The sequence below is a fragment of the Balearica regulorum genome, chromosome 1 (genome assembly GCF_011004875.1).
Source record: "Balearica regulorum gibbericeps isolate bBalReg1 chromosome 1, bBalReg1.pri, whole genome shotgun sequence".
In the NCBI taxonomy this organism is placed as follows: domain Eukaryota; kingdom Metazoa; phylum Chordata; class Aves; order Gruiformes; family Gruidae; genus Balearica; species Balearica regulorum.
The window spans coordinates 122,897,657-122,923,080 of NC_046184.1; the positions used below are offsets into that span (position 1 = coordinate 122,897,657).

Genomic DNA, 25,424 nt, shown 5'->3' on the forward strand with positions numbered 1-25,424 from the left:
CCACTAGGCACCACTGAAGAGAGCCTGCCTCAATCCTCTTGCACCCTTAAAGGCGAGGTTGGATGGGGCTTTGGGCAACCTGGTCTAGTGGGGGCTGTCCCTGCCCCTGGCAGGGGGGTTGGAAGTAGATGATCTTTAAGGTCCCTTCCAACCCAAACCATTCTATGATTCCTTCCCTCCTTTCTACACACTGATGAGATCGTCCCTCAGCCTTCTCTTCTCCAGGCTAAACAGTCCCAGCTCTTTCAGCCTCTCCTCATATAGAGATGCTCCGCTCCCTTCATCATTGTATTGGGTTTGCATGGCAAGGTTTTGGTAGCGGGGGGGCTACAGGGGTGGCTTCTGTGAGAAGCTGCTAGAAGCTTCCCCTGTGTCTGACAGAGCCAATGCCAGCCGGTTCTAAGACGGACCCACCGCTGGCCAAGGCCAAGCCAATCAGCGCCTCTGTGATAACATACTTAAGAAAGAGAAAAACAGTTAGAGAGAGCAGTTAAGAGCTTTTGCAGCCAGAGAGAGGAGTGAGAAGATGTAAGAAACTCTGCAGACACCAAGGTCAGTGCAGAAGGAGGGGCAGGAGGTGCTCCAGGCGCCGGAGCAGAGATCCCCCTGCAGCCCGTGGTGAAGACCATGGTGAGGCAGGCTGTCCCCCTGCAGCCCATGGAGGAAGGATGAGGGGGTGTAGAGATTCCACCTGCAGCCCATGGAGGACCCCACGCCGGAGCAGGTGGAGGCACCTGAAGGAGGCTGTGGCCCATGGGAAGCCCACTCTGGAGCAGGCTCCTGGCAGGACCTGTGGCCCTGTGGGAGAGACACACGCTGGAGCAGTTTGCTCCTGAAGGTCTGCACCCCGTGGGAGAGACTCATGTTGGAGAAGTTCATGAAGGACCGTCTCCCGTGAGAGGGACTCCATGTTGGAGCAGGGGAACAATGAGAGGAGTCCTCCCCCTGAGGATGAAGAAGCGGCAGAGATAACGTGTGATGAACTGACCGTAACCCCCATTCCCCATCCCCCTGTGCTGCTGAGGGGGGGAGGAGGTTGAAGCCAGGAGTGAAGTTGAGCCCGGGAAGATGGGAGGGGTGGGGGGAGGTGTTTTAAGGTTTGATTTTATTTCTCATTCCTCTACTCTGTTTTGCTTAGTAATAAATAAGATGAATTCCCTCTCTAAGTTGAGTCTGTTTTGCTCGTGACGATAATTAGTGAATAATCTCTCCCTGTCCTTATCTCGACCCGTAAGCTTTTCGTTATATTTTTTCTCCCCTGTCTAATGAAGGAGGGGAGTGATAAAGTGGCTCTGGTCACACCTGGCCCCTAGTCAGGGTCAACCCACCACAGTCCTTTTTGGCGCCCCACGTTGGGCACCAAAAAGGACTGACGTGGTTTATCCCCAGCTGGCAGCTAAGCGCTACGCGCCGCTCGCTCACCCCTCCCCCGGCAGGATGGGGAGGAGAACGGAAAAACAACGGCAAAGCCTCGAGGGTTGGGATAAGGGCAGTTTACTGGGACAACAAGGGAGAGGGAAACAATCAACAACAGTACTGATAACAGACATTTTAGAGCGATAGCCCATAGAGTAAGGCAATGAGATCTGTAAAATAATCTGGGCATGATGTAGATGGTATGGAATAAGGCGTGGATAATGTCCTGGTTCTGGCAAGGATAGAGTCAATTTCACAAGGAGCCAGGACAGGTGATCCAAGCTGGCCAGGGGACTATTCCATACCATGTGACGTCATGCTCACCATAAAAGGGGGCTAGTCAGGCAGGGGCGGGTTCGGCGTGGCTCCAGAGCGTCCGGTTGGTCGGTCATCGGATTGGTAAATCGTTCTCTGTTATCACCCATTGTGAACATCTGTTATCAGCACTGTTGTTGATTGTTTCCCTCTCCCTTGTTGTCCCAGTAAACTGCCCTTATCCCAACCCTCGAGGCTTTGCCGTTGTTTTTCCGTTCTCCTCCCCATCCTGCCGGGGGAGGGGTGAACGAGCGGCGCGTAGCGCTTAGCTACCAGCTGGGGATAAACCATGTCAATCATCCAGATCATTAATGAAGATATTGAACAGGATCAGACTCGTATTGACCCCTGGGGTACACCACAAGTTACTGGCCTCCAACAAGACTTCATACCACTGATCACCATCCTCTGGACCAGGCTGTTCAGCCAGTTTTCAGTTCATCTCACTGACTGCTCAAGCAGTCCATACTTCATCAGCTTGTCTGTGAAGATCTTATGGCAGACAGTGTTGAATTACTGAAGTCTAGGTTGACAATATCCACTGTTCTCCCCTCATCTACCAAGCCAGTCATTTCATCACAGAAGGTTATCAGGCTGGTCAAGCATGACTTCCTCTTAGTGAATTCATGCTGACTGATGACTTTCTTGTCATTCATGTGCCTGGAAATGGTGTCCAGGATTAGCTGCTCTATCACCTTCCCAGGGACTGAGTTGAGGCTGACGAGCCTGTAGTTCCCTGGGTCCTCCTTCTTGCCCTTCTTGTAGATAGGAGTGACATTTGCCACGTGGGAGACTGGCACAAGCGAGAGTCCAGCATCTCATGAAGCACTTACTTACCCTGATAGTGAATGTCCTTCCTCCAACTCTGTTCCGGGCCTCAAGAACCACCACGCTGACCCCAGATTCAGACAGTAATTTTGCAGCTGACAAACCTACCAGAAAAAGAGGAAGTGTTTTAAAGCAAGTGGCAGCAATCAGACACGTTAATGGTCAAAAACTGAACCAAAGCTTCAAGGTCAATACTGTTCTCAAAAATTCCTGAGACAAGTCAGAAACATTTTATGGTGTTTTACCACAGAAATCATATGGCTGCTGCTTAGTTGCATATTTGAACCAACTCCGTAAGTAGCATTCACAGACTGAAGTTTCCTCTTTCAGGTTAGCATTTTGGCTTTTTAAAAGCAGTAAAATCTCAATTATTAAGGGACACACATCTTACTTTTCATTTGTGCAGTGCATAGAAAGGCAGAACCCAGATTGTGCAACTTGCAGCGATGAAGTGATAGAAATAATAATATACTAAATAGGTGTTTTCCAGCAAGGAACACACTTCCAACTTCCTTCACTCAACAAGTCTTCACTCTATTGCTATCTCTTGTCCTCATTCACATGCAGAAAGAAAGTCTATCTCACTGTCAAGATTAATTTTAAGCAATGGAGTTTGACCATGGCAGTCAAACAGGCTGTATGTAGATACTTTATAAAAGGCATTATGGTCTCAGCAAAAATCATCTAATTATGTGACTTTGTGATGCAGGCACTAGAGACAACTGAAAATTCAGTAGGACAGGAGTCCTCTTTGCTTTTGACAAATGCAAGCTGAAATTGTAAAAAGCAATCATGAGTTTGTGAAATCAGATTATCCCACTGCCCTGCAGGCCAATTTGGCACTGAAGCATTGCTTCTTTGCAGTTGTTTCCCCTCCTTAAGTATACGAAAGCCAGCCTTATTGATCAGAACTTCCAAGATACCCTGCAGTAAGGAATAATAATATTATATTCATGTTTATTACACTACCTTGAAATGTGATTAAAAGCAACTGTGTGTGAGCCTACAAAGAATGCATGTCTGAAAAAACCAGAGAAGGGGAATTGTCCTGGGCAGCGTTAAGAGTACTCATTTATTCTGAGGACAATACAGAATAGCCCATAAACTTCTGTGCACATAATCTTTTCATGGGGAAATGGAGCACCGCTCACTAGGAAACCAGAACTGAGGAAGTTCAAATGTCTTACACTGACAAAAATTATACATACAATTTCCATACTCATCTAAAAATAACTTTAGATCTTTGCACCATATTCTTTAAATTGCTGCTGGAGCAGAAGTATACTTAATTCTTCCATCCATTTAATATTCTAATTTTTTAAAATGCAAGCCATTTGTCACTGAAGTGAACATCTTATAAACAGCACCTTTGGGTTTCTTGTTAATACTCCCTCACAGGACTCCTAGGCATCTTACTGCGGGACTGAACACAGAGCTGTTTTCCAATGGTTAATGGTGATGACTACTGCATGTTTCCAGGATGTGTTCACCCTGTGAAAATGGTTTAGGTTTTCTGCTTCTAAATGTTATTGAAAATATATTGCTTAAATTGTAATACATCATGAAACTGCCTGCAGCTTCCAAAACGATCGGGACTGCTCAATATTGCTGACTTGTTTCTTATATATGATCTAATTTCTTTCAGTAGTTCTTGATTATGTTTTTCCTGCATGAAAGTCCATAGAGAATATTTTACAATTTTTTTATAGTTAATTCTTTAATTCTTTCAGTGATGGTGTTCTCTTCTTCCTAAACACAAACATAGAAGACACAAGTCTATAATGTTGGAAACACAAACTGCAGTATTTTCTTACAAATATTTTTTTATATAAGAAAAATGATTTTTCAAAATATACAGTGTTTTTGTCACAAAAAAAAAGAGTGCATTTCCTACATATATAAAATAAAAGGTTGAATTTCTCTATTCTGTGTAAATACCACTAGACACTTAGGTATGAGTGGGTAATTCTTCTGTAAAAACGTTTACCGTAGATATTCAAGTCTTGAAAAAATACACAATGCGTTCATATGTTACCCTATGGAACACGAAGCAGCAAAAAAATCTGGCCTTGGCATGAAGAAAAGATTGTATGCAAATCCTCAGTGCCTAAGAACATCATTTCATGCTGTCTATGATAGCTATATTCACACCACAGCTGTTTAGGAAGAATAATGGTTGCACTGGACTGGGTTGGAAGTTAAATTTACTCCTGGTTTATAGCTTAATTATATGATATATCCAAATAAAGAAGGACTGCTGAAGGATGAAGAACATGTGGTAATGTGACTGAAGTTCTCTAACTTCTTTGCTTGTTAAACTGTACTTCTTGTACTCCACCCTTAAAGGTTTTCAGTCTCATTAGTCCACTCCTTGGAAGTGTTCAAGGCCAGGTTGGATGGGGCTTCGGGCAACCTGGTCTAGTGGAGGGTGTCCCTGCTTATGGCTGGGGGCTTGGAACTAAATGATCTTTAAGGTCCTTTCCAACCCAAACCATTCTACAATTCTATGATTCTATGATTAACCCAAGTGTCACCATAGACACTGACAGCTCCAGAAAAAAAGGCTTCAGAGCTACACAGACTGAGAAAGGTCAAGAGATACATTAGGACAGCGATGGCTTACTGACAACTGGGAGAGGGCCCAACTCAGAAATAAAAACAAATGCAAAATATGCAAAATATGCAAAATATGTTGATTGAAGACTGTTAGTACACATTTATTTGTTTAAAGCATGGAAACAATTTTCTTTTAAAAAAAAGGACTAGCACCAACACCTACACACGGGGTATCTCTATGTGGCTGTCTCTTCAACCCAACTCTTTAGCTCCATTCTGGTCTGACCGAACTGCACCAGATACAGGTGCTTCCACAGGTACGCCTTAAGCATCCCACAGGTCATGAAGCCTATGTGCTTTTGATACACAATTAATCTCTAAATAGATTGCATATTTTCCCTTTATCTTCTCCATAACTTGAATTTTCAAGACTTTTGTCGCTGTTCCAGTACCCTCTACAGGACTGGACACCAGAGAGTGACTTTAATTTCTGTTCGATCCAAGGGGTGAGAATGAGAGGGAGGAAGGAACGATACCTCCTCCTTTCCAGCTCCCTGCCCCGTCTCTGCCTGCTCAGCACCCCTCAGGCTGCATGGAGCCAGCCTCTCACCTCCCCTCCAACATCTCCGCTCCCTCCCCAGAGGACATGGCGCACCTTCCAGGAGCTGCCAAGGTGCCAAGCAGGACCTTCATACCACAAGGGCCTCCTACAACGCCAGCACTGCTCTAGAGCTGTGGCCACCCCCCACGCATGGGTTCTGACACCACCCGCCATGTTGTGTGGTTTTGTGGATATCCCACAGTATCCTGCGAGAGCACGCCATACCAGGCCAAACCGAGCACTGGGCTGTGACCTCTCAGGCCGCAGCCAAGACTCACATGAGGTTATTTTAAAACACACCTGCATATGCCTGTATGACTGATGCACAGACATGCCTGTCACGGCCCAGGCCACTGTTGTGCCTCCTGCTCCTCCTCCAAGCGTAGCCTAGAGATAAAGCTGCAAACCACCCCAAATTGCTGGCCGTGCTGCTTCCAGATATCACTCTAATTCTATGGATCAGAAATACACTACTTGCCTCAGAAAGATGAAAGGAGCCTGCCAAAACCATGCCTCATTTGAAGTATCTGGCTGTAGAAATTCACTTGCTATTAGATGAGAATAAACAAGGCGGGATGACTTATACATCCTCCACAAGGGTTTCTATGGCAATCTCACACCAAGCTCCCCCCATCTGAAGACGCCATGCAGGAAAGCTCTATTCCTATTGATTTTGCAGTACAATTAAGGACTCAGAATTGCTGCTGCTACAGATCGTACTGCCGCTGCTCTCATTTCAGAAAACAGTCATAATCCTATCAAGCAAAGTAGTTTCAAGTGCATTAAAACATTAAAAATACAGTTAAAAATAAAAAAAAGAAAAAAAAGATAGATGAATTTATGCCAATCTGCAGACTACCAGACATACACCATAGCTGGAACATAGAGATGCTGAACAATACTGAATTTTTTTACGTAGCCTGATGGAAAATGCAACAAAGTATGTCTCTACCTCATAGGAGAGAAAGGTTCAACTCTACAGGTAGTGCACAAGACTGGGAATTAAGAGACCTGAGCTTGATTCCCAACCGAGCCCCATAATGTGGAAAATGTTTCCCTAATAAGAGTAATTCCAAGCTGTCTCAATACTGGGGGTGATACAGGGCACAGGAACAGACACAAGTTCTGTATCATAAAAAATGGTTTTAAAAAATTACTTTATTGGAATTGTGATAGTAGTCTATAGTAATAGTATAATTATTCTACTTTTAAAAATCTAGGCTCTGTAAATCCAGTACATCAAAGAGATTCACTGATACACCATGATTGGAAGCAAAAATCACCAGCATCTTTCCCAGAGACAGCACTTCTCACGTGATGCGTGCTGAGCACCCCCAGAACATGCAAGGGCAGTACCCATACAGGGTAATGAAGGGCAGCGAGGGGAGTCATGACAGTCTGATACCATTTTAACCCTTCAAACCGAGGCCACTATGTACGTGCCATATTGAGCACACCAAAACAAATGCAGAGAAAATTACCTGTTAACTACTGAAAAGGTAACTGTCTGCTGGTTTTCTAGATATGTTGTTTGCATACTTGCTAGCTTCTTTGGCAAAGTACATTTGCCTTTTATGCATCTCCTATCAGGCTGAAAGTTTACCCAAAGCAACCTAATACAACATTCCTTTGTAAAATCCTTGTTAATCCACCCTACTGTACACGGAATGGGATAATTACATTGTGTGAAAGACTACTAACTCATTATTGCGGTGTTCTAGTAGGCTTTAACTGAATAGCATAAGGAAAAAAATCTTTCTGGTAAATCTCCACATTTCTTGGATCTTAGCAGGGGAATAATTTTTAAACTTTTTTCCTCATAACACGTCAGTAAAGTGAGAAAATTGTCAATATATCCTCATTAAAGTTCCACTGTAACAGCATGCTATTTTTACTGATGGAAAACCTAACTTTTTCCAAACACAATTGAGTAATTAAATCTGGCAATCGTCACCTTGGAATCAGCTCTCCTTATTCAACTAGAAGTCTCTTTGCCAAGTAAACACGAACTTGTCAATAAAAGATGCAAAACATTTCTACCATGACTGCAGGGTAAATCTCCCCTCCTCACCTCTTTCTTCTCCTTCTCCTCTCCATCTGATTTTCTTTTCATTGGAATTTTTGTGCACGTCATGGTATTTAAATAAGTTTTAAAATATAGTTAAAATATACTCAGTTACATCAGACTGACCAGAGAAATCACTAATGGGCAACAACATATAGAAGGCTGAGAATGAAAGAACTGCTTTCCTTCACAGACTAAGGATTTGAAGTTTTAAAATTGCCACTGAAAATGAAAAAAACCTACAACTTATTAATTAAATTACAGTCCCTTAAATTTGCGCTAAACAGCAAGAATACACATTGTAGATCACAAGCCTACATTTATTTCTTCTTCAAAGTTGCCTAATATCATAACATCACTACCTTTCTGTCAAAAACTGTATTTTATCTTTCCACATGTTCTTTCATAACCCTTGCTGTAGAATAGTTGATACTGGAGATGAGGTTGCATTTGATTATTTATTTTGTCATTTTCAGGCAAATGTTTTTTCATTTCTTTTTCATCAATTCTCTGGCAAAAAATAATCCAGTTGATTCAGCAAAGATTTCAACCTAAAGAGAATAAATATTTTCTATTACAGACTACATTGTCCGCCTCAGACCAAACCACTCTAACTGGTTTCAATGTCGCTACTGTCTAAATGTTTTCAACAGATGCAAGCCTTGTTCTGAAGGGTACAAAGGCGGTTTCTCATGGACAACGTTAACAGAAACACAGTGGGCTGGAAGAGGGAATTGTATCCCGAGGATGCATCCACTCCTCCGTACACACCCACTATGATTTTCAAGTCCAGAGCCCACTGCAGTAAACAACTCTTCCCCAGAATAACTCTCTTCTCCCTCCACAACAAAGGCAGAAAAAGGTTTAGTACAAGAATGGAATTAGAAATGGAGTATTCTCCACCCCCTTACATATTAAAATCAGTAGCACTGGTTAAAATGACGATGGTTTGATTCCATTATCAAAATATCTAAGGTAATTAAGCACATTGTCTAACTATTGATAATTGGTTTAGTCAATAGGCAGAATAAATTCCTGTCCGTTAAACGGTGATCTTCAGGTAAACAAGTATGTGAAAAAATGTTGGTGCAAAACTATGATCAACATCATTACCACAAATATCAAGAACATCCGCTTTGGTATTCCCAGGAAAGACATCATGCCTGTCCCATGCCAGTTTTTCCGTGCTAGGATATTTAGAGATAAGTCCTAACTACTTGGCTATTTCTTTTGCTCACTGGAGTAAATAACACTCTTAAGACTTCAGACCTACCTAACAGGAATACTCTTTCCTACCTTTCAACAGCTTTCACCTAAGCCTGAAGCATGGTGCAGTATCTACTCCTCAAGGACAAACTATAGGTTTACAGCACTCTCTTAGGAGATCGGGATTTGCTAAGCAATTAATTACGCTGGTGTACATTTTATTTTTGCCAGAAACAAAACCCGACACATTCACTCAAGAGCAGAACCGGCTGTGACTACTCAGGTTAACCTCGGGTTAGACAATGTTTATGAATGATGCATTTACCATAGAAAACCACATAAAGAATATGATGAAGGATGAAGAAAATGGTAATACTTCTACATCTGGTTATATAATGAATAAATCACAAACATATTTTGGCCAAAACTAAATATCTAGCACTGAGCATAACACAAAGGACTGTCTTAACCAATGCCCATGCCCCATGTCGTGAGATTTTGCATCTTCACTAGCAAAACATGAGAGCACATTATGAAGAAGCAGGCAAATGGAAACTGGTATTTCTGCCTATTTGTGATTATTGTATAAAACATCCATTACACTTTATATGGTGGCCTGATTGTTTTGTTCCTGCTGTAAATTTTTCTCATAATGACAGTCAGCTTGCTAGAAGTACATAAGGAACTGAGAGCTCTGTGAAACATTGCTATTTATTTCTGCATTCCAAAAAAATTGCCTTTTGGAATTTCTGGTACCAAGTGACAATATTATCACCAATTATAAGCTTTCCTGTTGGATCCAGAAAGAAAGCAGGAAGGAAGGAACTGGGTAGCTGGAGCCCAGCACAGGGCAAATGTAGAGGTAAGCATAGGATACATTTTAGGAACGAGCTATTGCATTCCTACAGGTGAAATTCTGGGTAAATTTAGAAGTAACAGTAGAAAAAAATCTACTGAAAACTACTGCAGATTTACACAGGTGGGACTGATTATATCTTCTACCAGTAACTGTGTATTTGACAGTTTATCTGACACTACCACCCACCAGCAGCTTGGCATGCTGTCAAAACAAACAGAGCAGTATACAACATAAGTTGTGCTGCCATTATAGCAAGCAAGGAAAATCTGCCTTTCCTCATTATTCAGTCTTTCGCTCAGAGATCACAGCCAATGCGTAGGTAGCTCAAGTGGTAAGGTTGTCGATCACACACCGTGGAGCAGGAGATGCCAACGCATAGCGCTCTTCCATGAAGAAAGAAAAAAAAAAGCTTTACTAGGGTATCATATGCTTTATTTCAATATAAAGACTAATTACTACTATTTTTACATCCCAGCTTCTCCCACAATTTGTGGCTCTTGGCCTTCTCCATAAGTGCAATAGCAAACAGTGCTGTTTCCTGCACGCGGCTGGCAAACCTAAGCGTCCGTTCTGCTGAGCCCTGAGATCTCCTTGTTTCTAGCTAAGAACAAATGTGTTTTTATTTGGAAATAAGAACTATCCATGTCAAAGAACGATAATTTTCAGTGCAAGTTCCAATTATGGCTGTGTTTCCCTTGTGCTTTGTTCTTGTAACGCAATGTGCTGAAAATTCTTCCAAAAGATATTTGCATACAATTTCTTTTGGACGTGCCTGCTTCTGCTTCTCCTTATCTGTCCCATCTCTGGTTTGCATTATGTAGACAAACATTCTGAATTCTCCACGCCTTCCTTCGACAAACTGGGCTTCCAGTGTCCAAAATTCACAGGTAAGGTGAGGCTGGCACATGAATGTACCCTAAACTTCCTGCTGAAAAAAAATCAGAGTATTCTGCTTACACTTTTTTCTTCACACACCCACACACCCCCAAATTTTGAACTATTTAAGCTTGGATTTTCAGGGTGTGTTTTTCAGGCTGATCCTTTTTGGCTGGAAAATCTTGGTCAAATTTGCTTGGCTATTTCTAAACCTCTAGGAAACAAAGATTGCTCTTTGATTTTGAAAACTTATGACTTTTTTTTTTATTCCTATTTTGGAAGTTCTAGCAGCAACTTGAAATTTGGCAAGGAGGTAGCCTCTGAGTCAACACAGCGCTTCTTGCTATCTATGTGAAAATATGCCCCAATAAGGTCAGTTAGAACGTTTTGAGGAATTACAGGTCAGACGTTGGCAGCAGCCATTTTCTAGATCTGAAAAGCTGAAATATCTGAGGTTTCTGTCAAAATTCTCCAAGCACTTAATGCTGTTCAGTAGTTAACGAGTAGTCCCCAAGGAGTGACTGAGCATCCCAGATCTCCTTAGAACCCATCTCACATCTCAGAGCAGCTGTGTATGCTCCATCCTAGGGCTATGGAGCCAAAATCTGAATTTCCCTGTAATTGTGGCCTTAGCTTGTGTAGAGGGTAGTGGAGCTGGGATGGGGGCAATGGGTCAGAAGAGGTATGGCAGGGACTTGCTGCATAAGAGGGACAACCTCTGGAAGCTGTCAATACAGTAGTTAGTCCACACAGAGGATGGCAATCATCTCCTCAACTAGTGTAGCCTCTTAAGTATCAGAGGACTCCCTGATGGGATGTCAGGGTTACAGTCCTGCCAATTAATCAGACATGCGTCCATGGCACGTCATGTGCTGTCAGCTTGCTGTGTTTAATGAACAAGGCGATTACATAGCCTAAACCAAAATGCACAAGAAAAAGGTAAAAATCAACCCAAACCAGAAGACACTCTTCAGTTCAGTAGAAAAACCTTGCGGGTATGGGGAAAGTCTTTAACTTCAGGCATCAGTTTATTTAATATGCTTGAGTATAAAATATAATTAATATTAAATGTATTATGGGTGACACTGCTCCTTAAGAATGATACAAACGTGTGTCTGGGGCCTTTCCTGGCCACCATCCACATTTTTAACATGCACGCCTATGTGAAAAGAGGAATCTAGCCCAAGCTCTGTAGCTCCCTCTCTGCAGGGTCTCCAAACATACTTGCTGATGCAGTCTGGACAGTTCGAACAAGATTCCATAGAGTACAGCAAGAAAATCTCAGTGGTAGAGGCCACCAGATCCGAGTTCGTCTTCCAAGAGCTTCCCCACTGTGAAGCACTCTTTGCAGAAGCTCCCTCTAGCCCTAGACTGCAGCTTCCTACAGGCGGAGTGGATTCTGTGTCCCTGTGAATGACCACGTACAGATGTGTGCATACAGAGGCCAGGAGCGTGGACGAGAAGTCTGCCTTAGGCTGTACAGAAACTGGCTCTCAGGACCACGCTTCATTTTGAGGAATAGATATCTCCAGAGGTGCCAGTCAGGATTTGAGCTTCATATTGCAAATATTGTACAAATATTTTGAAAAGCTACAATCTCACCGCTAGGAAGCTCACACTTAATGTTACAAGCAGCTTGCTTATACTTGATATACATGTCATGTATTTCTAGTAAAGAACTAGTTTATCCCAAAGTTTCCTATCCTTTCCTGCAAGCATCAGGTAATGACTGTTTAAGATAGTAGGAGAGAAGACAGTAATCTCATCAGACGAGGCAACTGCAAATATACCTTCAGGGAAATAAGCAGCAGCAAGTCAAGACTGGAGTCAGAGAGATGTAGAAGGCAAAACCCTGTCCATGCTGCAGTATGTTTTGCTATTTGTTTCACCAGAACCAAAATTCTAGATACAGATTACTTTTTTTAAGACCAGAAAGCAGCATTATCTAAATTTTTACAGAACTGAGGTGTAGGTATATTGGTACAGAAACAGTAGCAACAGAGAAGCTGTGTGAAAAGCAAAACAAACCAAGAGCTGATAGGAATTACGAAGATGGATTAATTATGACATAAAGCATTTATCGTTCAGTTTTCTAAGGCTGCTTTCTTAAAATGATGCCTGTTCTAATGCATAACAGGCAAACACCAATTTCTACACCACTGGTGTGACATGAGGGTTTCCACTGGCAAGAAAAATGTTCCTGTACCCCAAGTGTGCTGTGACATGTTTATTTGTCTTCCTAATGCCACTGATAAATTTTCAGGGACTGTAACGCCTTGAAATTTCCTGCTTGGCGTCATTTCATGCTCCAGACCAGGCTTTAGTCCAAGGCATAAGTGTAACTTATCAGTAACTTACTGATTCTTGTACTAGTGAGGAAGACATCACTTAAAAATTCTCGATGCATTTTCCAAAACACTGCTACAGGTTGGAAAGCCAGAGGAGCAAGGTACCCTCAAGGGAAGAAGAGCTTCTCGGAGCCCTAAAAACCGTATTAAGATGACATCGCCACCAGCTGCGCACAGTACGGGTAGTAATTCCCTAAGGGCACTCTGAGCATTACAGGAACCTTAAGGAACCTTAAGGATGAAGACCAAATGACTCCTGCTAGCAGGAAAATACTCAGCCATCTGATAAAACTAAAAAGCAAGCAAAACTAGGTCAAAACTCTTTATTTCTGTTTGGTGATACTACAGATTATTCACACAATTACATTGTCACAAATAATTATTTAAACAATTACTGTTGTTTTAGCAAATTAAATAATGTAATGAAGAAAACAATTTGCTGTTTTGTGCATGAATTCACTGCAGATTAAAGAAAGGAAAGCTTCTGACTCCTCCTCAATTCTAATGAAAATAATTTTACCTATAGCAATAATGGTTGTAGTATCACCGAAATCAGTCACATAACTCACCTTTTCCAAATCATCAGTGAAGTAAAGACTTCACTGAAAACTGAAACCTGGCCAAACCTGCTAACACAGTATTTATCTGACGGACAAACCAAAGACAGATTTTCTCCAACATAGCAACATTCTCAGCCTAGGTATCACCAGGTGACATAAGAAAAATGTCTTTTTTTTTTTTTTAAGCATGAGGATCAGGGGCCGCAATGCACTTGCTAGTGTTAAAGTAGATCTGAATCCGAATCTGAATAGTGTTTTGGGAAGTACTTTTCCAAGTCCATCGCACCAGGAGAACTTGGCTTTCTAGAGAGCACAGCTCTTGTCAGAGTAACAAAACCCAACCTGTTTTTACAGCATTTATCAGAAGACCACAACTGCCGACACTGCAAGAGCCGCCGAAAAAGCACAACTTCCAAATACCGTCTTTCTCGGGATGCAAAAATCCCAGCCCGTGTCCCCGCATTCTCCTGCACCTGTGGGCATTATCAGGTCAGTTTTTCGGCAGACTCTCTTCTGACGAGCACGAAGTACAAACCGACGCAAGAAGCGAATACGTCCTGAAATAACAACCTGGATAATTTTCCCCCTTTTTTCCCCCCAGGCGTATCTGAAGCCCCCGGACACCTGACACTCTCGCTAACCATCGCCCAAGCCTGAAGGCCAGCCGCGGGGGCGAGCCCCCCCCGGGCCCGCCGCTCCCAGGCCCCGCGGCGCCCAGCCGGGAGCACCCCGGCCCCGAGCACCGGTGCCCCCCCCGCCGGCCCCGGCGCAGGACGGGCTCTAGGACCGCTCCCGGGGGGGGGGGGATGTCCCGGGGGATGCTCCGGGGGAGGCCGGTGGATACGCGGTGGCCGCGCCCCCTCGGGACCCACCTGAGATGCCGCCCCCGACCACGACCACGTCGTATCTCTCGGCCATGGCGCTGTCCCCGTCCGGGCCACCCGCTCCCTCCCGCGGCGGCGGCTCCCACCCGGCTCGGGCGGGCGGACAGCGCAGGGCCGTCCCGCCCGCCCCGGACCCGCCCCTGGGCGGGCCCCGCCACGCTGCCACCAATAGACGCTGTCTGGGGGCGGGGTCTATGGTAGCCACGCCCCCGGTGCGCGCCCCTCCGGCCCGGCCCGGCCCGACGGGGCGGTGCGAGGTCCCGGCGGAGCGGGAGGGCGGCGGGGACGAAACCGGCACCCGGCGCTGCCTCCGGGTCAGCGTTTGGCCCGGGCCCGGCGCGGTACCGGTTCTGTTTCGCACCAGACCGTCCCGGGAGCACCAGAAGGGCTGGGAGGCAGACAGGCGGCAGCGTGCCTGTTGCAGGATGCAGCAGCTCTAGCAGCCTGCGCTCGCTAAGCCCTTTTCATTTACCGACGTTCAGAAAGGGTGCTGGCAGCGAGTGCGGGAGAGGAGGAGAGCCGTGGAGCTGCAGTGTCACAGGCTGCAGCAGCACACCAGCCTCGCTTTGTCCTAGAACCCAGCAGCGCTCTGTCCGTGAGCCGGGGAATGAAGGGTTAACCTTTGGACGAAAGTAGCTTCCCAAAGACAACGCCTGAAACAATAACTGGGTGCTAAAATACCAATTTTGTTTGTACTTCTACTATTACGGCTCTGAAATACATGATGGTTGTAATTTTTTTCGTGCATTTTACGGCTCGTACAATTTTTATTGCCAAAGTGTAAATGTCATCTCTGTGAAGCTAAGTAGAAAAAACAGAGAGCCCAGCCATCCCCTTCCACGTAAGCGCAGAAGACCTTTACAATTCACACAATTACAGAAAATCCTAATGCCACTTTTTGTTAAATATTGATATAAGTTCTGAGAATTCCCCAATTCTGCAATCATATTGCATGCCTGAGTATGACCAAAGAATTGAATGAGATTGCAATGCTCTGCAGTCGGTGTCCTCAGAAATGCCTTGGCTTTCTTACAGTGGGAAAAAAATGGGATTTTTGGGTTGTGGTAATTGTGCCAAATGAGCACGACATGGACTTTCTGGAGGGAGTCCAGAGGAGGGCTACATAAATAATCAGAGGGCTGGAGCACCTCTCCGATGAGTAAAGTGAGAGAGTTGGGGTTGTTCAGCCTCGAGAAGAAAAGGCTCTGGGGAGACCTTATAGCAGCCTTCCAACACCTGAAGGGGCCTACAGGAAAGCTGGAGAGGGACTTTTTGACACGGCCTGTAGTGATAGAACAAGGCATAATGGTTTTAAACTAAAGGACCTTAGATTTAGACTAGATACAAGGAAGAATTTTTTTACAATGAGGGCGGTGAGGCATGCCCAGACCAACGGGTTGCCCGGAGAGGTGGTAGATGCCCCATCCCTTGAAACATTCAAGGTCAGGTTGGACGGTGCTCTGAGCAACCTGATCTAGTTGAAGATGTCCCTGCTCACTGCAGGGGGGTTGGACTAGATGACCTTTAAAGGTCCCTTCCAACCCAAACCATTCTATGACAACAGTGACAGAAGGCAGAAACACCTATGAAATCATCAAGCTCCACTACAAGAGGCAGAATAACGGATCTTCTTCCAAAATAAAACCAGATATTTAAAAAGTAGAGTAGATATGCACTGCTAATTAAGTGTGTTGTGCTAGCTGCAGACACGCAAGCGTCAGGTGCTATAGCGAACGACAAAATCCCTACTGCCGAAAAATTGCTGAGAAATAGTGGCACATCCAGAGCAAGGCTTTCACTTGAGATCACAGCTGTGTCAGCAACAATGAAATTTGTCATGTAGCCCCAAGAATGGGTCAAAATGTGTCAATTTCTTGATCAAAGAACATGAAGAAAAAAATCCAAATATAGGTGTCATCATCAAGTTCTTTATAGTACTATGAGTGTTTTGTTTTCAACTTTGCGAACTCCTGACATAAGGAAGTCAAACTTCTTAGGTGAGGTCATCAGTAGTCACAGTTCATGTTATTTTGCCTCTGCTCAATACCTCAAATGATGGGTAAAATCAGTCATAATTGTGGAAGTCACAGATGTTTTGCATTCCTTCCTGATTTCACTGTTACTTTATTTTGCCAGTGCGTCCAAAAATTGGAACACAAACACAGGGAAAATCCCTGGCATTAAAATAAAATGATTTTGTCAAAATAAAAAAACATTATCTATTGTACATTCATGTATACGGTATAATTTTTCAGTTCTGTATTTGTTTCATGAATGTCTTTTGACAGGTAAATTGAGAGAACCTAAGTGCTGTAAGGCAAGAAGACATTATCACTAGAAGACTGATTGTCATTATTAAGATCATAATTACCACCACTTAGCCACCTCTGAAGTCACGTAATTCTTGTATCTTAATGATATCAACAGAGCTTATCTGAAATATCCTAGAACATGCCATCTTAAGTGCTACCGCCAGCTGAAATTTCTGCCATTAACTCATCATCTGTGTTGATTAGCGCTCTACTCTGCAGGCACAAAGATGAGCTTTCCAGAGAGTATCAGGGCCTTTTGCAAAGCTTGAATCACATAAATTTACATTCATAAACATTTTAATTCTGGTAATTATATGGTTAGTACTCTGGGTTACATCAAGCTGAAATATGAAAAACTTCGAAAAATAACCCAAACTCTTCCAAACATCAGACTCGGTAGTTCTGTTGGGAGTCCATTTGCTGGGTGACAGCGTGCACAGTATGAAGTAACTTCAAGCCTCAGCTGTAGGTGATACTATATTTTCTAAGGACTGTTTTCTGTTTTGGAACAGTATCTTAGACTACCTTACGCTGAATTTGGGGTCATCAATTAATTTACAGTGCTAATGATGTTTACAGAGTTGCTGATTTATTTATTTTTTTTTCCCCGAGGGACTTTATCAGTAAGGGAAATGATAAAAGACAAGGTAGCACATGTAAATACACAATGTTATACACCATGAGTAGAAAAAAAAGAAAGATAATATTGTTCTATAAAATGTTTCATGCTTTAGAGGGGTTTCATCTGAAACAAACAAAATCCAAACCAACCCCAGATCAAAGCCTCTTCAAGGGTTTTACAAAAGTGGAAAAGGAGAAAACACACATTCCCAAATAGCCAGGAAGGGGCATTCCAGCCTCCTGCCCAAAGCAGATCCAGCATATCCATCCTAGGGGACGTTCACAGAGTCTCTCTGCCTCTCTCTGGTCCATTGAACAGGTGGTTATTTCGGCCAACTGGAATGGCCCCAGTAGGGGATTTGTAAAGAGGCTGTGTGACAGGTTGGTAAAAGTTGGTAAGAATCAAACTGGCAAGCTGTGAATGGTATTGTAGAGCAGTAATGGACATTTTTAGTGACTAGGTTGAATATTCTTAGTTTTTTGAGTCCACTTTTTTACTTAGGTGTATATTCCAAACCATCAGAAAACAATCAGCAGTCTGATATTGTAAAACAGTCTTCGCTGGTATGAAAAATGCTTTTGTACACAAAGATGGCTGTGACGTGTTTATTCATCACTGTTCATTTTTACTGGCATGTTTTCAACAACTGTAGCTACTTCGTGCTTCCTGGCTAGCTCTATTTCAGGCACCGTGCTAAACTCTAATCAATGAATAAGCACCTTGAAGCAAATTATCATCACTCGTGGCTATTAACATTTGATTAGTTCATTTTACCTTACAATCACAACAAGGAATCTTCTGAAATATAAACACAGGCAATAAAAATTCAGTGTTCACGCTCTCCTTGACCCGTGTTTCCCACTCCCTCAATTACCGAGCATCCAACAGACCTTCTGGTGCGGTGTCTGTCCCGAGTGCAAGACAGTGGCAGTGGGACATGGAGGGTCACGCAGGGAGTGGGGTGCTCCAAGCCAGCCCCCATCACTGGCAGGGTTTCTGCTCTTCAGTGACTGATTAGCACTAGACCTACTTATTTGCTTTCCATCATCCCCTGCACCACTCCAGAGACCTTGGTCCCCTCCGCAGAGCCGGATGCAGAAGGCATCATTCATGTGACTGCGCTGCGTTTGGGCACCTGGAGACTTTCAGTGGGGATGGGGAAAGTAGGCATGTGAGGAGTTTTCTTAAAGCCACGAGGAAACGGTCAACTAGTATGACTTTAATATCCCTAGGTAAATCTACTAGAATATATTTAAAACATTCATCCAAATTTCAAAGTGCTTCTCTACACCTGGGAACAGAAAAACAAAATACAGGCTGAGACTCAGCTACACACAATGAAGTTTCCTGTTCCCTCAGAGAAACCTGTTACATACTCGTTGGATGAAGTCTTACTACCTCAGGCCACCAAAAGATATTTTGACTTCAAAGAAATGTGGAATAAAATTTTAAGTATTTTTAGCCACCAAAGAGTTAGGTAAATATTTTCTTTCTCTGCTAGGATACCATCAATAATTTCATTTTGTAAAATATTTCCAACTCTTTATTTCATTTTATAATACAACATACCTAGGCATGTGGGGTACAAAAATTCAGAAGGTAGTTTGGCAAGGAAACTGAATTACCCCATTCAAAATTTTTTAAATTGTACGACTGTGCAGGCTGACTAAAATTGTCAGAAGATGAAGTCAGATAAAATTGACCGGAAGAAGTCAGATATGCCCATGCAGCTCTTGCACAAAGAAGTGGTTGTTAGGTACAGAGCGAGAAGAGTTTGCTTCCTGGTATTAAAAGACACGCACGCAGTGCTTCAGGAAGAAGTAAGTGAAGCGCGATAAGCCCGTTTTTGTTCAGGACTCAGCCTTCTCCCATACACGCCTTTTCTGAACGCAAGTAATGATTTTTTAGATATCTTTATAATTTCATAAATAGTTAAGTTCCACTACAGTGGCACCAGCAAATTCCAGACAACCTCTTGATAAACATCTTCTGGGGGCTGTACTAGGACATCACAAAATACTATTGTCGCCTTTAAAAATTTACAGTCCCCATGTGTGGGGGGTAGGGGTTTTTTTTACATAAGATGTGAAAGCAACATAGTTTCAGATATATGACTCATGCTAACAAAACAGATAGAGGCAACTCAAGTTAAAGTTAGTATGTGTGACTAAAAAGATTATGCTGGTAACTCATTTTGAATCTCTCTAGCTCACTAGCCTTTGTCTTTAATTATGTGCGTTAGTTCAACCGCCAGTGTTCAGACAGACGTGAAGTCTTTCCCTTTCTCTCTAATTTATCTTCATGACTCATTTCCCTATAAAGGGCGTTTATTTTAATAACTGTGAGATAAAATATATTCCCTGACTGTTGTAATAAGGATTTAAAAAATATGTATATGTCTTCCTTTTGTTTCAAATAAAAGAAGCCCTGAAATTATTTCAACAAGCTTAAATTAAATAAACCCTTCTGGATGCTTAGTTCTACTAACTCTGTCAGCTCCAATATGAAGTCAGGAGGTGGGAGAGACTGCAAGGACGGTCTAGAAAAGGGCTCCAGGTACTGCTCAGACCTCTGGAGCGCCTTCCTCCCATCTCCATGGAGGAAGACCTTCCTAGGCAGCACACGTGGTGATTTCGTCGCACAACGAAGGAGCAAGCTGGAGGCAAAGTGGCCGTGCAAGCAGTTCAGAGCGCGGGGTCGCATTCGAAAGGAGCTGCCCAAACAGCTGCCAGCGAGAGATGTCTGCAAGAGTTTTGGCCGAAAGTCACGCAGAGACCCCAGGCAGGCGTGCAGGGGCGGCAGGGAGCGGCCGTGGCGGTTCAGCCTTTGCCTCTGGACACAGGGGAGACTTTTCTGAGTCTTCCCTGCCGGACTCAGCCCCTCAGCAGGCAGGAGCTTAACATTCAACCTGTGACTCTGTCAGTGTGCACCAGACTTACGCTACTGTATTTCAGAGGGTGTATTAAATTGACTAAATTCCATTCTTAGTTTAGCAGCTCCTGCTGATTTGCCCAGACGGACTTTTCTGGCTTTAGATACCACATGAGTGCAGGTGCCTTCTGACCTCTGGAGGGGAGAGTGTTGGCGTTGCACAACGTACGCTCCAGCCAGTGGATAGGACTTTATGTGAAAACTTGAACTTTGCTCATATTCTATAAAGCACATGAAACAGATTTATACTGCACAATGTCATTGCTGCTATCAAATTTTCGATGTGCCCTTCACCACCATCACACTATCAGATAATTTCTATGCATCGGGATTTACAATGCACTTTCAGTAATATTAACAAAATGTTCCTTTAATTGCCAGCTCCATAGAAAAGCGGTTTGTATACAGCTCATGGATTGCTGGTGTCATTTGAGATTAGATCAGAGCTTGTATAAGAGAGAAAAACAATCGGAACATGATAGTACATTCGGAGAACAAGTATTGGTTGTAGATCACAGTTTGAACAGGATTTTAGAAGTAGAGCAGCCATTATAGGAATATGGGGAGATCAGTGGAGATCATTAGTGGAGACAGTTAAATACCAAAGAAGTACAATAAGATTTCATCTGAGAGTAAGAAAAAAGCCTGGTGGAAACGCCAGCTGGAATAAAGAATCCAGTTAGGAGCATTGAACTCCAGGCTTTGATACAACAACAAAGAAATGAAAAAGCTTCGCTAAAAGCAGGTCAGAGAAATTTATCACGCCCCCTCACTGTCTGTCAGGTAAAACAGCATTAAAAACCTACAGAAAAGGTAAAACAGCATTGGAAACCTACAGAAAAGGTAAAACAGCATTGGAAACCTACAGAAAGCATCCAAAAGGAAATAAGGGCTGTCCTCCTCTGCAAATCCTGTACGGGATGCAGCCAGCTGAAACCATGTGAACAGCTTCATTTCTCTTCTAGATTAATGACCACTTCACTGCCTACCTAAAACCCTCAGCAGCCCTCCCAAGAACCAAATTTACTGCAGGGGTTTGAGAGCTTAACAACCCTTTCTGCCAGCCCTCCTCTCCCTGTCCGGCGACCCCAGGCACTTTGCCTTCCGACCCAGCCCTAAGTACCACCAGGTGGAAGTCGGTCACCCGGACGCATTTCCCCATCTCTGTCAGGGAGCTGAACTGAGAGAGACAGAAAGGCTCATTTCCAAGATGCCATTTCTTCTTTTCTTGAAAGTCCTTGACTGGAAGTTGCCCTGTTACCCTGCTGTAGATTCAGCTCTCTTTCTAGTGTGACCCAAGGAATCACATTTTTGTAATGAGTAAATACTGTTAATTGCATGTTTTCCTTTTTGCCTACTCAGATAGAGAATCTCAGATCCTAAAATGGTTTTAGGCTTCTAAGCAATGATTTTGGGTATTAAACCCTGGAAATAACATCATGCCTGTTCCTAAGACTGACTCTGGAGAGGAGCACATCCTTTTCCCTTGCACAATTACGCACATTCTGACAATAAATTATTGGAAAATGGCCAAAGCAATGAATTAGAAGATTTCCTGGTTAAGAATTGTGAATTAATTGGTTAAAGTTAAAATAATGAGAATTGTTAGTGATTTTTATTGACCTCTGGTGTAACTATATGATAGTATTTATGATAGTCACTGTTGCTTTTCTGGTGATATCAAAACATGCTCTAGAATACTATCGATTATTTCTGCTTCGTGCAACTTAGTAACATAGTAAACTTTTTGACTGCTTCAGAGAAAAAATGTCTTAATCTGGCTCTAGATTAAAAAAAATACAACCCTGAAATTAATCTCTGGTCAAGGTAAGTCTGGCAATGTGCTTCCAGTACAAGAAAAAACCTGACTGTGCCCTGCGATGCTATCTTGCGCACCTTGTGTAGTTTCTCAGAGCTCTGTTCAGCAGTAGTTACTGCCAACTTCCAACAGACAGTCCCAGAAGGCAAGTGGAAGCCCCCGGCTACACATACCTTCTCGATTAACAAATAGGTGTGCGGCCCTGCTGCATTCGACTGTACACAGGAAGCAGGCTGAGTCCGCAGGGTCTCGCAGGGTTATGTACGATACAGGCAGAGCAAAGCAATCAGAGTTCAATTTGTAGTGTCAGGGCAACAGAGAGGAAGGACAGGAAAACTGTTCTCAAATGGGAGCTGCTTGCTGCTTGCCTCAGTGGCGCTGATTTACCTAGAGCCAAAATGCTGAGCACAGATGTACGTATAATTTACAGCAGCAGGAGGTAGCTGTACTTAGATTCTGCTTACGCCTTTGGCAGACACCGCAAGTACAGCGCAGCACTTGTAGTGCCAGCGCAGCTGCCTGGCTGCGGTGGCAAAGTCCTTGCTGTCACTGCAAGTCCAGACCATGAAGCTACCCACATCTGTAGAGTTGGAAATGAGGGGTGAAGTGACAGGTAGCTTTGCAGGTACCTTGTACTCCTGAGTCATTAGCAAAATGCATTGCCTGATGTCTCTTTTCTTAATAGGTTCCTTAAGAGAGAGGGCAATCAGTGCAATTCTCTAAATATTTTGGGGTATTTCTTAAGTGGTTTTCATTCTTGTGATCAGTGTTATGAGATACAGGCTTCATTACGAGTTCAACCTTCGTCTTACACCTGTGAAAAGAGGACTGAGGGAAAACCACATGTGGGAGCGTACGTTTACTTTTTGCTCACAGCAGGAAAGAAAACAATCACCTGATGCTAGTCTGGACAGGCATGGGCATGGCTCCATCGGCAGTGTCCACAGGGCTACCTCTCACGGTGAAACCCTTTGCCCACCAGTCTGGGTAGCCAGTGCCAGGGGAGGCAGCAGGGACAGGGGACTGCACCGTCAGCCCAGGGCAGCACGATGCCTACACCAGGATTTGGAAGTGGAGGCATCTGGCTAGGAGGAGGGATTCACAGCACCCTTGCCTGTGCATTTGCAGTGCATCTGCAATGCTTTAAAAAGGCACCGGAAAAAAAGACGGTGCCTCCACAGACTGATTTCTGCCCCTTCTGAGGAAGTTTGTCACTTCCCCACGTGTTGCAGGGTCTGTCTGAGGATGACAGCACAGGCTGAAGTGTCCAGCCAAGCCAGAAGGTGCAAGTACCATTGGCGAGCGGTCTGACTGTGGATCTCACTTCATATTTTTCTGTACCCTAATTTCCCTTTCTGGACTTTTTCTCTTGTCTACATGACAGAGCCACCTGAGACCAGTTCCTGCAGCTTCACCAGCTTCTAGTAATTTAGGGTGCACACTGGATGCCTCAGCATGAAGACTATTTCTGTGTGTCGACTGCACAGTGCTTAAGTAAGCATATATCTTATTTGGTGCCCTTTGGATTTTGACTTCTGGCAGGTTTTAGTTTTACCACCTTGAATGTCATAGAGCTATTAAAAGGAGCCTACGGCAATAAACAATTTGGTGTGTTTGCTCTTTAGTGTGAAAGTATGCTTTCTGAACTGCGGGAACCTCCTGTATGTCAGGTTTTATACCTGCCTGAACCTTTTACCTACAGGTCGTTTTGTGTGTGCAGGTGTTGAAGGTTACATAGTGGTGAATCATTGACTCTTTTTAAAGGAGAATTTTACTTCCTCTGCAGTTTGGCTTTCAAACATATTTCTAAGGAGATAATACCGAGTCATAATTTTTTTCCTGAGAAAACATTTATGTGATGAGGAAGTGACTATCGACAGGAGATTCCTGAAAAGAGAAGGAATAAACAAAATTACAAAGAAGTAGTAGGCCTGCAGTTCCTGTGTATTTGTGGGCTAGGACATGGGTATTAGCATGAGCCACACCCAAACCACTTTGTTATATTTTTTTTCTGTGCCTGTGAACCACAATTTTGTGAAAGAGTCGAGTTTGTTTTCATTTCAATACTACTACTTTTCTAGCCCATGCTACTCTTTTCTACTTCATGCTTGCCATCTCCTCAGATGCCTTGTTTGTCTGAGGTATGCTGATCACCTTCAGATCCCTTGGTGACCAATCTGATTGGAAATAATCCCATTTATTAAATATTCTTCTATCATCAGGACTATGCTAGATCTTTTTATCTTATTGTCCACAGAAGAAAAATATCTGTACATGTATTGTGCCATGTAATTCAGATACTTATGGAGTAAAACGTATTGACTATGTGCATGCAGGGTTGGGGTTTTTTTATATATATATTGTTCAGTGTCACTCAATAAAGTAGAAAATCCTTTTTGATACAAAAGCTTTGGTTACCCTGCCTGCTGCAGTTAGCGGTCAGTGCAGATGTGGAGCTGACAGGTTAATATTGCCTGTATAGGTTGTCTGTACAGTTCATAAAGAGAGGGGTGTATTTCACATGCACAATTTATCCTGCTTAAATTGTATGACAGTGGTAGGCAATATAAATACATTCTTGCAAAGAAAATAAAGATCTTCCAGAAAAATAAAAACTTTCCTTCTAGTATCAACTAGAACTGGAAAGGAAATTACATGGACCAGATAAGTCCCTGCACAGCACGTAGGGATGCCACCTCCAGGTTCACCGTCACTTTGGGCATGTAGAGTGATGAGATGCATGCGCTCAGGAGACAGGGTCAGGGCTTTTACTTACATTTTTGGGCACTTCAATGCTTATTTGGCATGGCTGAGACTGGAAAGGGAAGCGCTGAGATCCCAAGAGAACAATTTCCCGTTCTATCATCCCCAAGGCAGACGAGCTGCCTTTATTCTGCTCCCTCTGGGAAATGTCACACTGAGCCCATCATGAAGTTTGTCTAAATAAAGACAGACTGGTTTTTAGTTAGAGATATTTGGACAGCTCAGGTAACTATCCAGCTTTCATGCTTCTAGTTTTACCTGCATTTTCATAGTTGCCAGCCATCAACCCGCTAATATTGCAGCACAAAATCTGTCAGACACTATGTCTAGCAAACACTTGGCAGTGATGACTGTAGCAAATATCTCATTCTTGTTCCCAGATCCTTGTAACAGAGGAACTCTGTGTGTGTAATTTTCTTTATTCATACACATATGTGTACACACAAGCACACAAAATCCTCAA

General features: G+C 43.4%; 1 protein-coding gene and 1 long non-coding RNA gene across 2 annotated transcripts in view; one reads left to right on the top strand and one right to left on the bottom strand.

Moving 5' to 3' along the window:
- The window catches only part of LOC104635933 (amine oxidase [flavin-containing] A), a 41,505-nt gene extending 26,857 nt beyond the window's left edge, over positions 1-14,648 (bottom strand). The window contains exons 1-2 of the mRNA XM_075773738.1: positions 14,503-14,648; positions 2,569-2,663 (exon numbers count right to left, since the gene is read on the bottom strand). Coding sequence (XP_075629853.1) covers positions 2,569-2,663; positions 14,503-14,548 — 141 coding nt within the window. The 5' untranslated portion in view covers positions 14,549-14,648. The remainder of the gene's footprint in view (positions 1-2,568; positions 2,664-14,502) is intronic.
- The window catches only part of LOC142604825 (uncharacterized), a 109,989-nt gene continuing 84,919 nt past the window's right edge, over positions 355-25,424 (top strand). Inside the window, exon 1 of the long non-coding RNA XR_012838665.1 lies at positions 355-489. This is a non-coding gene — a long non-coding RNA (uncharacterized LOC142604825). The remainder of the gene's footprint in view (positions 490-25,424) is intronic.